This window comes from Microcaecilia unicolor, chromosome 5 (genome assembly GCF_901765095.1).
Source record: "Microcaecilia unicolor chromosome 5, aMicUni1.1, whole genome shotgun sequence".
Classification (NCBI taxonomy): domain Eukaryota; kingdom Metazoa; phylum Chordata; class Amphibia; order Gymnophiona; family Siphonopidae; genus Microcaecilia; species Microcaecilia unicolor.
Window position 1 is genome coordinate 355,588,273 of NC_044035.1, and position 12,227 is coordinate 355,600,499.

General features: G+C 47.5%; 1 protein-coding gene across 2 annotated transcripts in view; it reads right to left on the reverse strand.

Annotated features, from left to right (window-relative positions):
- Positions 1-6,220: 6,220 nt before the first annotated feature.
- LOC115470950 (N-acetylgalactosamine-6-sulfatase-like) overlaps positions 6,221-12,227 on the reverse strand; it is a 53,534-nt gene continuing 47,527 nt past the window's right edge. For both annotated transcript variants that reach the window (XM_030204593.1, XM_030204594.1), the window contains 2 exons: positions 11,220-11,337; positions 6,221-6,723 (listed from right to left, as the gene is read on the reverse strand). In XM_030204593.1, coding sequence (XP_030060453.1) covers positions 6,637-6,723; positions 11,220-11,337 — 205 coding nt within the window. In that variant the 3' untranslated portion in view covers positions 6,221-6,636. The remainder of the gene's footprint in view (positions 6,724-11,219; positions 11,338-12,227) is intronic.

Consider the following 12,227-nt stretch of genomic DNA (forward strand, 5'->3'; position numbering starts at 1 on the left):
ATCTTTGAGATTCCGCATGGAATCTTGATACCTTTAGGATTCCACAATCTTGCTATTCTTTGGGGTTCTACATGGAATGTTGCTACTCTTTGAGATTCTGCAATCTTGTACTCTTTAGGATTCCATAATCTTGCTATTCTTTGGGTTCTACATGGAATGTTGCTACTCTTTGAGATTCTGCATGGAATCTTGTACTCTTTAGGATTCCACAATCTTGCTATTCTTGGGGTTCTACATGGAATGTTGCTACTCTTTGAGATTCTGCATGGAATCTTGTTACTCTTTAGGATTCCATAATCTTGCTATTCTTTGGGGTTCTACATGGAATGTTGCTACTCTTTGAGATTCCGCATGGAATCTTGTACTCTTTAGGATTCCACAATCTTGCTATTCTTTAGGGTTCTACATGGAATGTTGCTACTCTTTGAGATTCGCATGGAATCTTGTACTCTTTAGGATTCCAGAATCTTGCTATCTTTGGGGTTCTACATGGAATGTTGCTACTCTTTTGTATGGAATCGTTTACTCTTTAGGAGTCCACAATCTTGCTATTCTTTGAGGTTCTACATGGAATGTTGCTACTCTTTGAGATTCCGCATGGAATCTTGATACTCTTTAGTATTCCAGAATCTTGCTATTCTTTGGGGTTCTACATGGAATGTTGCTACTCTTTGAGATTCTGCATGGAATCTTGTTACTCTTTAGGAATCCATAATCTTGCTATTCTTTGGGGTTCTACATGGAATGTTGCTACTCTTTGAGATTCCGCATGGAATCTTGATACTCTTTAGGATTCCACAATCTTGCCATTCTTTAGGGTTCTACATGGAATGTTGCTAATCTTTGAGATTCCGCATGGAATCTTTGATACTCTTTAGGATTCCACAATCTTGCTATTCTTTGGGGTTCTACATGGAATGTTGCTACTCTATTCCGCATGGAATCTTGATACTCTTTAAGATTCCACAATCTTGCTATTCTTTAGGGTTCTACATGGAATGTTGCTACTCTTTGGGTTTCTGCCAGGTGACCTGGATTGGCCATTGTTGGAAGCAGGATACTGGGCTAGATGGACCATTGATCTGACCCAGTATGACTAGTCTTATGTTCTTATGTACTGCTGAGCACTGCTTTCAGGTATGGGTTTGTACTCGGGGTCCAATATCCTCTTAACCTCTGTATAGCTGCTGGTGTGATTCACAGCTCTATTTAATGTGTCATCACTCCCCAGAATGTAACATTTGTGAGAGAAGCTCCACTGCTGCCAATCACAAAAAAGTATTTATTTTGATCTGACAGTGCAAAAAAGGTGTTACACAAGTCATAATATTCTGTACAATTTTAAAGCACCTAAATGATTCTGGAAAACGTTGCAAAGCACAGTGACAGAGGGAATAATCCCGGCTGACTCCCACAGTCTCCTTTGTTTCATTTTATTTACTTCCATATTTACCCATCCTTCCCACAAAGGCAAAGTTACATAAGAACAATCGTAAAACAATCAAAAGTAATAAAAAGGATCAGAGAATAATCAGACAAACTGCTTTTACAAAGCCAACACCAAAATAGCTCTGTCAGGGAGCAAATGGGAATATCTGGGCATCCGTTTCCTCAAATTCAACACCGCACATGTCTTCAATTTAGCAGATGTCTTCAAGACCCGCTTGTATTTATTCCAATCATCCATTTGTCACAAGCACGATGGTAATTTATTCCACAGAGCTGGGATAAACCAAGAAAAGGCCCTTGATTACTCCCAGCTGTTAACCCTGAGTACAGAAGACTGAAGAAATCAGAGCTGCAAAAGTCCTGCTCAAAAAAAAAAGGGTGTATTTCACAGAGCTGGGGTTGATTAAAAAAAAAGAAGACCCCTATCTTAGCCACATAAGAAACTTTAGGGACCGGTAAGTTTTTGCATGTCCTTTTTGCTGTTAAAGCGCAGTCTAACGGGCACGCAGAAAGGCCGTGCAATAATTTATTGGGGTGTGCCCAGGATGTCCCCTGCAGTTACTGTGCAGAAATGGTCTTTAGGCAGTGAGCCTGCTTCAGGAGTCTTCAAGCAATATTTGTAAGACACAAAATAGCCTGATTGCTAGTTGGTACAATGAGTACAATAGTCTTGAAAAAGACCGTTATAGGAAAAACAAAACTGCAGTGATGGCGAGCTATCTGCAGCTAGCTTTTTTTTCAAGACTATTGTTGTACTCATTGTACCAACTAGCAATCAGGCTATTTTGTGTCTTACAAATATTGCTTGAAAGACTCCTGAAGCAGGTTCACCGGCGAAACACAGGTCTGTGTCGAGTCTCTGAAATAAATGATTTATCAGAATTAGAAATCTCTGCGTTGTTCCTGGGACAGCCGCCTGGTCTACTTCCCACTATCTTTGTCTGTCCTCATGGGATTTCAGTGTTCCTCTGCTTCGGCAGACTCTGACCAGAAATGGTCTTCACCACATGTTGACAGTTCGCAATTAACACGATGCAGAAGTAGTGTACGCTAACTTCAGGGTGCAGTCCACACCCATTCTCTAGCCCCTCCCCCCCAACACAACATTCGGTAATAGCAGACGCTAACTGCTTAATGCACTTTAGTTAAACGGCCCCTTAGTGTTCCAATGTTAAACAAGCATCTAGCGCAAGGGTGGGCAACCTGCAGCCCGCCACTGAATTTTATTCAGCCTCCGAGACCATGGGAAGTATACACAGAAAATGGAATTAACCAGAGTTTTGGCCAGGGGTCCCGTACACTGTGTTGGAACTGCTTTAATTGAGATAAGTGCAGTCATTGATTTAAACATAAGGGGAAAAAAGGGAAATGGGACTTGATATACCGCATGAGGTTTTTGCAACTACATTCAAAGCGGTTTACATATATTCAGGTACTTATTTTGTACCTGGGGCAATGGAGGGTTAAGTGACTTGCCCAGAGTCACAAGGAGCTGCAGTGGGAATTGAACCCAGGTCCCCAGGATCAAATCCACTGTACTAACCACTAGGCTACTCCTCCACTAGCAACATTCCATGTAGAATGTCAAATAGTAGCAACCACTAGGCTACTTTTCCACTCCTTGGGATTCCGGAATCTTGCTATTCTTTGGGGTTCTACACGGAATGTTGCTACTCTTTGAGATTGTGAATGGAATCTTGTTTATGCGACTTGATACACTGCCTTTCTGTGGTTTTTGCAACTACGTTCAAAGCGGTTTACATATGTTCAGGTACTTATTTTGTACCAGGGATGATACGTTTTCGAGCAGGAATGTTACTAGAACAATTAAATTCAAATATTGACCGCTGACGATGCTGGTGAATTATGAGTGGAGACAGATCACGTGAAACGAGTCACCACTGAGGTCGATTCTAATCACTTACAAGCTACTTTCATCAATTGTTTAGTTGTCACAATATTTCAGCATTGAGCAATAACGTGGTTATATCATATAAAGAGCTCCCACTGTAGGTGTGACCTTATAAAGTTTGATTAACCCGTTTTGCCAATTTTGAATAGTGCATCTGGCAAATATTTTCAGAATAGCCACTCTGGCAGTTTGCATCGTTTTTACTTATTTATTTATCACAGATGATCTATGAAGCTCTGTGCATTTCTGGTTCTGATGTTACTTACCGTTGTGGGCCGCTAGGGAGCGTACGGACATTCATGCGTATAAAGTAGGGGCGTAGCCAGACCTCGCGGTGGGAGGGGGCCAGAGCCCCCACCCCAGCGCCTCCCTGCTCCTCCTGCCGCCCTGCCACACCCCACAGCAGTAAATACTTTTTCTGATAAGGGTCCCCAACCCCCACCAGCTGACGCCTTCTCCAGTGCTGGTTTGCGTTCCCTGCCCTGCTCTCTCTTCCTCACGTCCTGCACGCTCAGTTTCACTTAACGAAGCGTGCAGGATGTGAGGAGGAAGAAAAAGCAGGGCAAGTAACAAGGCTTCAGCTAGCGGGGGTTGGGAACCCCCCCCCCCCCCCGCCAGCAAAATCAGGGGCCCAGATGAAATTTGGGGGGCCCACATAGATACGCCACGCCACTGGTATAAAGGTTGCCCACTCCTGATTGATCTCAACCAATACTGCAAACATTATCCTTTAACCCCCAATCAGTATTACCTGACCATAACCTGGGGTCAGAAGCGGAGCCAGGTTGATGGCGCGGGGGGAGAGCGGACTTCCGCTGGCGCACATTTTCAGAGCAACACGACGAGAAAAAATAGGTGCTGGCAGAACTCCATTTGGGGGAGCGGCTGCTCCCCTGGCGCCCCACCTAGCTACGCCACTGCCTGGGTTGCAAAAAGGGACGGATCCCAGCATACCCCAAAGAACATCAGTTGTATGGAGACTGAGGAGTTGTAACTTATTTGCCGTCATCCAGCCCTCAAGTACCCCCAGCTGGACACCTTTTCTTCCTCTAAAGGAAGATACAATAAGATCTCAGTCTCATTACTGATGTCTGCTACATAAAGCCTGAAGGGAAGGAGCAGCAGCAGCAGATCAGATGCCACCTTTGGAAAGAGGAAGGCAAAACCTGGTTCAGAAAGAGCACATTTGCTTCTAGACACTGGGCCTGCATGGAATACAGGGCTCAGGACCTCTGACCCCGATACAGAGTCTGCCTTGTCCTGGGTTCTATTCTTTGGTTAACAGCATTGTACATCTACAGGAAGGTGTGTACGTTTCCCTCCTGACGAAGGGCTGCGATGAATAAGGTCGATTTTTCTAACAATCTGTTAGCAGGGTGGGTGTCCTGCCACTGCCTCCGAGATATCTCAGCAGGAGTCTCCAGGAAAGTTCCTGTCTTATGTGCACTGAAGGGTAGACCGACCCAGTCTATTGCACAGCAGCCTCTGTAGTATCACCCTATCTTTCTGCTCTCCTCTTCCAAAATCAAGCACCTACTTTACCTCAGCTAACAGACCTAACCAGAGTATTTAAAGACATTTCTTTATTCACACAAGATGCGCAAATGGATTCCCTCCCTCCACAGCACAGGAAAATTCCCAGAGCCAAGTTTGATTCTTCTGTGTGTGAGCTCTTCCCCGATATAACCCAAGCTGTAGCCCAGTGGGCCTCAGGTTTAGGGCGCAGTGGGAGCCGCTTTGGGTCACACTCACACCTAAAGCACGTAGTTTACTGCTGAATTTCTGACCCTTCCTTGAAGCTCTTTTGATCTGTCATTAGGCGGGGAACTTGTTGAAAGGGATGTTATTGTGTATTTCTTTCCGATAAATGGGACCTCTGGTTTAAATTATGCCACTTTGATTGTCCTTTAGGTATATGGGATGCTGTGACAGGACCACCGCATTTGTTACTGGTTAGAGACCTGAACAATACATCATGTTGAAGTTGCAGGGACCAGGGGGGGACTGGGTAGAGGGTGGGAAGGGGGGGGATAGGAGGATAGGCTCTGGTAGGGAGGGAGGGAGGGAGGGGAGAAAATATAAAAGATGTATTGTAATTTCTTGTACTGAGCATAAGATGTTAGATGACAACCCTTGGTATGTAATTTCTTTGGCAAGTATTTGTTCAATTGTCAATCTTTACTAATAAAAATGATTTAAACATAACCCAAGCTGTGGGATGTGTTTCAGATCAGACGGCTACACAAGGATACATCAGGTGTAACTATAACCCCATGTACATGAGTCCCTGGCCTGGACACTACATTTTTAGTTCAAAAGCAGCTGTGGGAGGGGGCCTCAGGCACTGAATGTCCCTCGTCCACTGACTCAGACCTTTGCCAAAAGTATATCCTTTGGAATTAGCACATCCCCTCCCCCAGCCTGGTAAAATGCCAGGGAGTTGAGTCAGTGTGGCTGGAGCCCCTCCAGAGCCGATTTGGAAATATCGGTCCTGATTACGCATGGTCCTCTCACCACCCCTCCTTTTTTCTTTTCTGAGCTCCCGCTGCAAAGCAGAATTCTCCAGGACTGCAGAAACTGCTATCAGAGCCACAAAGGGACCCCAGGGACAGGTACAGCTCAGTTCAGCTGCCCCCCCCCCCTCTATCTGAGGCCACACTCGCTGTTTGCACTGTGACTTCATCCAGTCAGTAGCTACTGACCCTTTCAGACACCTTCTTACTCCTTAGCCAAACTAAATTCCCCAAGAGCGCTCCTTCCTTCACTCTGTTATAACCCTCAGAGCAGGTGCCGGAGCGTCTCTGCTCTCACACAGACCAATTCCGGTATTTTCTGACAGGTACTGACTACCAGAAATCAGTGAGACCCGGCAGGTTCAGAAGTGCAGGTTACCAGCAACTGTTAAAAGGAACAGCAGTGTTCTCGGTCAGGGTAGCGAGGTACATGTTTCCTGTTAAAGACAGCATAAGTAGAATTTTAAGTCGCTGTGGCTTCTGCGAGGTACCTCTTATTACACACAAGTGTCGTGTACCCACACTTGTGTTAACCAGGCACAAAGTGAGCATCAAGCCAGTTCAAGTCTGCAAAGGTAACAGGAAGAAGTCACCCTTGCAAAAAGACAGCAACTTTTTATAAAACACCTATTCATTTTTCATTTCTAGTAAATCTCTAATATTTAAGTTGAAGAAGAGCTGAAGGTGCCACAGTGAAAAGTTCCCAGCCACCCAGAGTACAAACAATTTGGGTCCAGCACATTAGGATCTCAGCAGCAGCCCTTAATGTGTCCAGAGGCATTTCCAAGGTTTGGCCGGCGGAGGAGTCAAGCACTTGTTCAGCTTCTCACAGCCAGGGGGAGACCAGTTCTGTGAGAAAAACAAAACAACCGTATCATTACAATTAGTAAAAACAAAATCCAGGAAACAGAAGCCCCTTTGTGTGAGGGGCAGGGAGAACCTTACACACACACTCCCATTCTCCCTAGCGATCCTGTAACCCGCCACTAGGTGGCACCATAACACCAGCACAGCCTCTCCCTGTATATCCACTTTGTGCTGAGAGCTGACTGAACTGAGCTTTTTCCCACAGACACGAAATGGGAAAAACCCTTCGCTACAGCTGACCCTGAATGAGTCACACAATGCCAGTTTCAGATAATTGGAAAAAACATCTGTTTTCTTCTGAAGCAGCTGCTCTGCGAACAACCCCTGACTGTCTCTCCTCCAGATGACACAAGGCTGAGGTCAGCAGAGGGCCAGAACTGCCGTTTCACGCAGGTGAGATAAAAGACCGTTTTATTAAGCCAACGCATTTGGCTTGTGTGTCTCCTTCCTATAATATTTTGTTGTCATTGATGCAATGTACCACTCTCACCTATTGCTAGTTTAGCTTGGAACAGGGGAGGCAGGGGGACAGTAGTGGGGGTTTGGGTGTTCCAGTCCAGCTATGATAGGAAAAAGGAACTAGGCCAATGAAAAACTACTACTATGTCTTCTAATTTCTATACAACTACTAAACATATGCAATCACTGGACACATATGCAGGTACTTTTCAATCAGTCCAAACCTCTGCTGCGCGACTCATTTTCCGCCAAAGTCGCTATGCTCACATTAGCCCTCTCCTTAAGCCACTTCACTGGCTCCCTATCCGTTTCCGCATTCAATTCAAACTTCTCTTACTGACCTATAAGTGTATTCACTCTGCCACTCCCCAGTACCTCTCTACTCTTGTCTCTCCCTATGCCCCCCCTCAGGCACTCCATTCTGTAGATAAATCTCTCTTATCCGTCCCTTTCTCCTCTACTGCTAATTCCAGACTCCGTTCCTTTTATCTTGCTGCATCTCACGCCTGGAATAGACTTCCCGAGCCTGTACGTCTAGCCCCGTCTTTGGCCGTTTTCAAGTCCAAACTCAAAACCCACCTCTTTACCACTGCTTTTGACTCCTAACCACTGCTCACTTGCCCGTCCTTTTATCCTCACCTCTTCATTCCCTTACCCTTAATTGTTCTGTCTGTCTGCCTGTCTTATCTAGATTGTAAGCTCTTTGAGCAGGGACTGTCTTTTTGTGTATGGTGTACAGCGCTGCGTATGCCTTGTAGCACTATAGAAATGATAAGTAGTAGTAGTACTTTCTCTGTGCCTAGTGGGCTCACAATCAAAAGATTTTTTGTACCAGGGGCAATGGAGGGGTTAAGTGACGTATCCAGGGTCACATGGAGCTGCAGTGGGAATTGAACCCAGTTCCTCGGGATCTCAGCTCACTGCACTAACAATTTGGCTACTCCTCCACTCAGGGTATCCACAATGAATGCGTATGAGGTAGTGCATGCAAATTTATCTCATACATATTCATTGTGGATATCCTGAAAACCCGACTGGCTAGGTGTGTCCCGAGGACTAAACAGTACCTGCTGTACACCGCCTTGGGTGAATCTCTTCATAGAGGTGGTTAATAAATAAATAACCTAATCAAAAGTGGACATTTCTATTCTGCTTTACCGTTTGTCTCAAGGTGGACCAAAGGGTAAAAGAGAACAGATCAGGGACGTACCCCCAAATTATACTAAAAATAAGTGGTCATTTTCTAATATCTCTTGACATTTTATTTATCTGCAGGGTTTTGTCAGGGGTGTAACCAGATTTCGGTGGGAGGGGGGTCCAGAGCCCGAGGTGAGGGGGAACATTTTAGCCCCCCCCCCCCCCGACATTGCCAACCCCGCCGCCGCAGCCACCACCAACTTTGCCCCCCCCCCCCCGACAACCCTCTCGACCCCCCCCCTTCCCGTCGCCAACCCGCCGTCGCCTACCTTTGCTGGCGGGGGACCCCAACCCCTGCCAGCCGAGGTCCTCTTCTTTCCGCAAAAGGCTTCCTTCTGTTTCTGACTGGCCGCTGTCGTGGACAGGATGCTGGGCTCGATGGACCCTTGGTCTTTTCCCAGTGTGGCATTACTTATGTACTTATGCACGTTGTACGTGCAGGATGTCAGAAATGGAAGGAAGCCTTTTGCGGAAAGAAGAGGATCTCGGCTGGTGGGGGTTGGGGTCCCTCGCCAGCAAAGGCAGGCGACGGCGGGAGGGGGGGGGCGAGAGGGTGGTCGGCAGGGGGGTCCAGGGCCAAATCTATGGGGGCCCAGGCCCCCCAGAGCCACTGGTTTTGATATACTGCAAATTAAGCCTATAGAGGCGCAGGGGTCCTTTTACAAGATGTGCTAGCGTTTTTAGCGCCCGCTAACCACTACAGACCCCCATAGGAATATATGGGCATCTCTAATGTTTTAGTACATGTTAAAAACGCTAGCATGCCTTTGTAAAAGGACCCCTTAATGTCTATATACCTGGCATGAGAAAAGGAGTCAGCCCTGGTCTCCTCCTCAGTCAGCTCTCTGATTCTGGAACCTCCACCTCAAAACAAATCAATACGTTGCCTGGAATCTGGGCTTTGGTGCTGAAATGGAACCTGCAGTTAATGGCCTGCCACCTTGATTCCCAGATCTGGAAGGCTGAGGGAGGTGCAGGGTAAGTTTCAGTTCATGGGGGACAGAGAGATGTGGTAGTCATGTTAGTCCACTTTTAAAGGTAATCAATACTGAACCTGCTATCGAGCGGGAAAGAGCGGGATACAAATGCCACAAATAAATAAAAAATTAAATAAATAAATAGAATAAAATAAAACAGAGAAAAGAAAATAAGATGATACCTTTTTTATTGGACCTAACTTAATACATTTTTTGATTAGCTTTTGAAGGTGGCCCTTCTTCGTCAGATCGGAAATAAGCAAATTTTGATAAGTAACAGCATATATAAGTGAAACATCAAAGCATTTCAGTGACAGTCTGAAAGGATGAGGGAGGGGTGGACTAGGTGAGAAACAGAGAGGGCTGAGAGGATGGGGGACAGGGAGATATGCATGGTGGTCAGAGGGTGCCAAAGCAGTGAAATTTCATGGTTTATAACAGGGGCGTATCTGGACTCCGGCGGTAGGGGGGGCCAGAGCCAGAGGGAGGGGGCACATTTTAGCCCCCCCCCCCCGCCGCCGCCCCCCCCACCGCCGAGCCCCCACCGCCACCAATGTGACTCTCTCCACCCCCCTCCCGCCGCCAACCCTCCCCCGCTGCCGTTCTTACTTTTGCTGGCGGGGGACCCCAACCCCCGCCAGCCGAGGTCTGCTTCCACCTGCCGCAAAAACTTCTTCTTTAGCCGGCGGGGGACCCCAAACCCCCGCCAGCCGCCCCGCGGTGTTTAAAATTCATCTTCGGCCTCCGTGGCCGTGCTGCTGTGATAGGCGCTGTTGAAATCCACTTCGGAGTCTGACGTCGTTGTACGTTGTACGTGCTGCGACGTCAGACTCCGAAGTGGATTTCAACAGCGCCTATCACAGCAGCACGGCCACGGAGGCCGAAGATGAATTTTAAACACCGCGGGCGGCTGGCGGGGTTTGGGGTCCCCCGCCGGCTGAAGAAGAAGTTTTTACGGCAGCGGCAGGTGGAAGCAGACCTCGGCTGGCGGGGGTTGGGGTCCCCCGCCAGCAAAAGTAAGAACGGCAGCGGGGGAGGGTTGATGGCGGTAGGGGGGTCCAGGGCAAAATCTGCGGGGGCCCAGGCCCCTGAGGCCCCACGCAGATACGCCCCTGGTTTATAATGGGCTAGAAATCCCAGATCTTTGTTAAGTCCTGTCTGGTGGGTGTCAAAATATTTAATCATTTTGACTTCAAAGGTCTTGCATTCCTGTATTGTTTTAAAGTTTCCTTTCAGTATTTTCACCATAAAATCATAGGTCCAGTGTTCCGGCTTTGTAAAGTGCTGCCCCACAGAGGTGACATCCTGGCTGGCATTTTTCATATGATGTCCATGTAAATTAAATCTCTTTTTCAGCATCTGGTTTGTTTCTCCAATATAGCACTGAAATACTTTGATGTTTCACTTATATTGCTTATTTCTGATCTGACAAAGAAGGGCCACCTTCGAAAGCTAATCAAAAAATGTATTAAGTTAGTCCAATAAAAAAGGTATCATCTTATTTTCTTTTCTCTGTTTTATTTTATTCTATTTCTATTGATTAGCTCTTGGGGGATGTAATTTAGGTCCAGCCCAGCTGCATGGAGCGTGTGTATCTGCCCTACAGTACTGACTGTGGGATCGTGGCAGTGCTTTTCTAAAGCTCCTGCAAGATACACTGCGAATGAAGGGAACCTCTGTAGAATTAAGGGAAATGAAGCGTCTCCCAGATGCACAGGAGACAGCTGTTCTGGCCCCCAAACCTAACCAGTCCCTTCTCTGGAAAGTTCGTCTCATCAGAGGGAAGAAGGCACGGATGCTGCATTGAGAACGTGAGGGCAGCAGAGATTGACGTTACTTCCTTACCATGACAGCCAGGTCACACATGTTCAGCTGGGGCTCCCCGGGGATCAGCGTCTCCTTGTGTTGCAGTACAGTGGCCGATATCCCTCTCATGGCATCCTGGTACTCAGCACTGATGACACTAGAAGAGCAGGCAAAAGAAAACAAGGATTCTTCACAACAGAGAGCAGCTGAAGCCAAAATGGTTATTTCTACAGCAGGGGCGTAGCTACGTGGGGCCTAGATTTGGCCCTGGATCCCCCTGCCGACGAACCTCTCGACCCCCCTGCCAACGAACCTCTCGACCCCCCTCCCGACACCAACCTGCCGTCGCCTACCTTTGCTGGCGGGGACCCCAACTCCCGCCAGCCGAAGTCCTCTTCTTCCTTCGTTCTGCTTCTGATTCTGACACGTCAGACTCACAGAAACAGAACGAAGCCCTGCAGAACAGCCAGCGAGGTTCTCTTCTTCCGGCGCAAGGCTTCGTTCTGTTTCTGTGAGTCTGACGTCCTGGATGTCAGACTCAGAAACAGAACGAAGGAACACGAGGACCTCGGCTGGCGGGGGTTGGGGTTCCCCGCCAGTAAAGGTAGGCGACGGAGGGTTGGCGGCGGGAGGGGGGGGTCGAGAGGATCATTGGTTGGGGGGGGGGTCAAAGTTGGTGGCAGTGGCGCCGGGGAGGGGGGGGGGCTACAATGTGCCCCCTCACCTCGGGCTCTGGACCCCCCCCTCCCGCCGAAGTCTGGCTACGCCCCTGTTCTACAGATACATCCTCTCATCTATACGTCACATTAAGCAAGAGTGTTTTGTAGGAAATGGGGAGAGAAGTTAAATCACAGACAAAGCCCACTGCAAAAATGAGGGGGAACAGTTCAAACTTTCACACATTTCTCAACCGACTCTCACAAGAAACAGAGGCCCTGGAGGAGCTGAACTCAGAAACTGCACAATTCCTCTGACCGGAGAGCCACCAAACTGTTCGGGGAACAGGCAAGAGAGTTAAGCACCGATGCCTGTCATTGCATCACACAT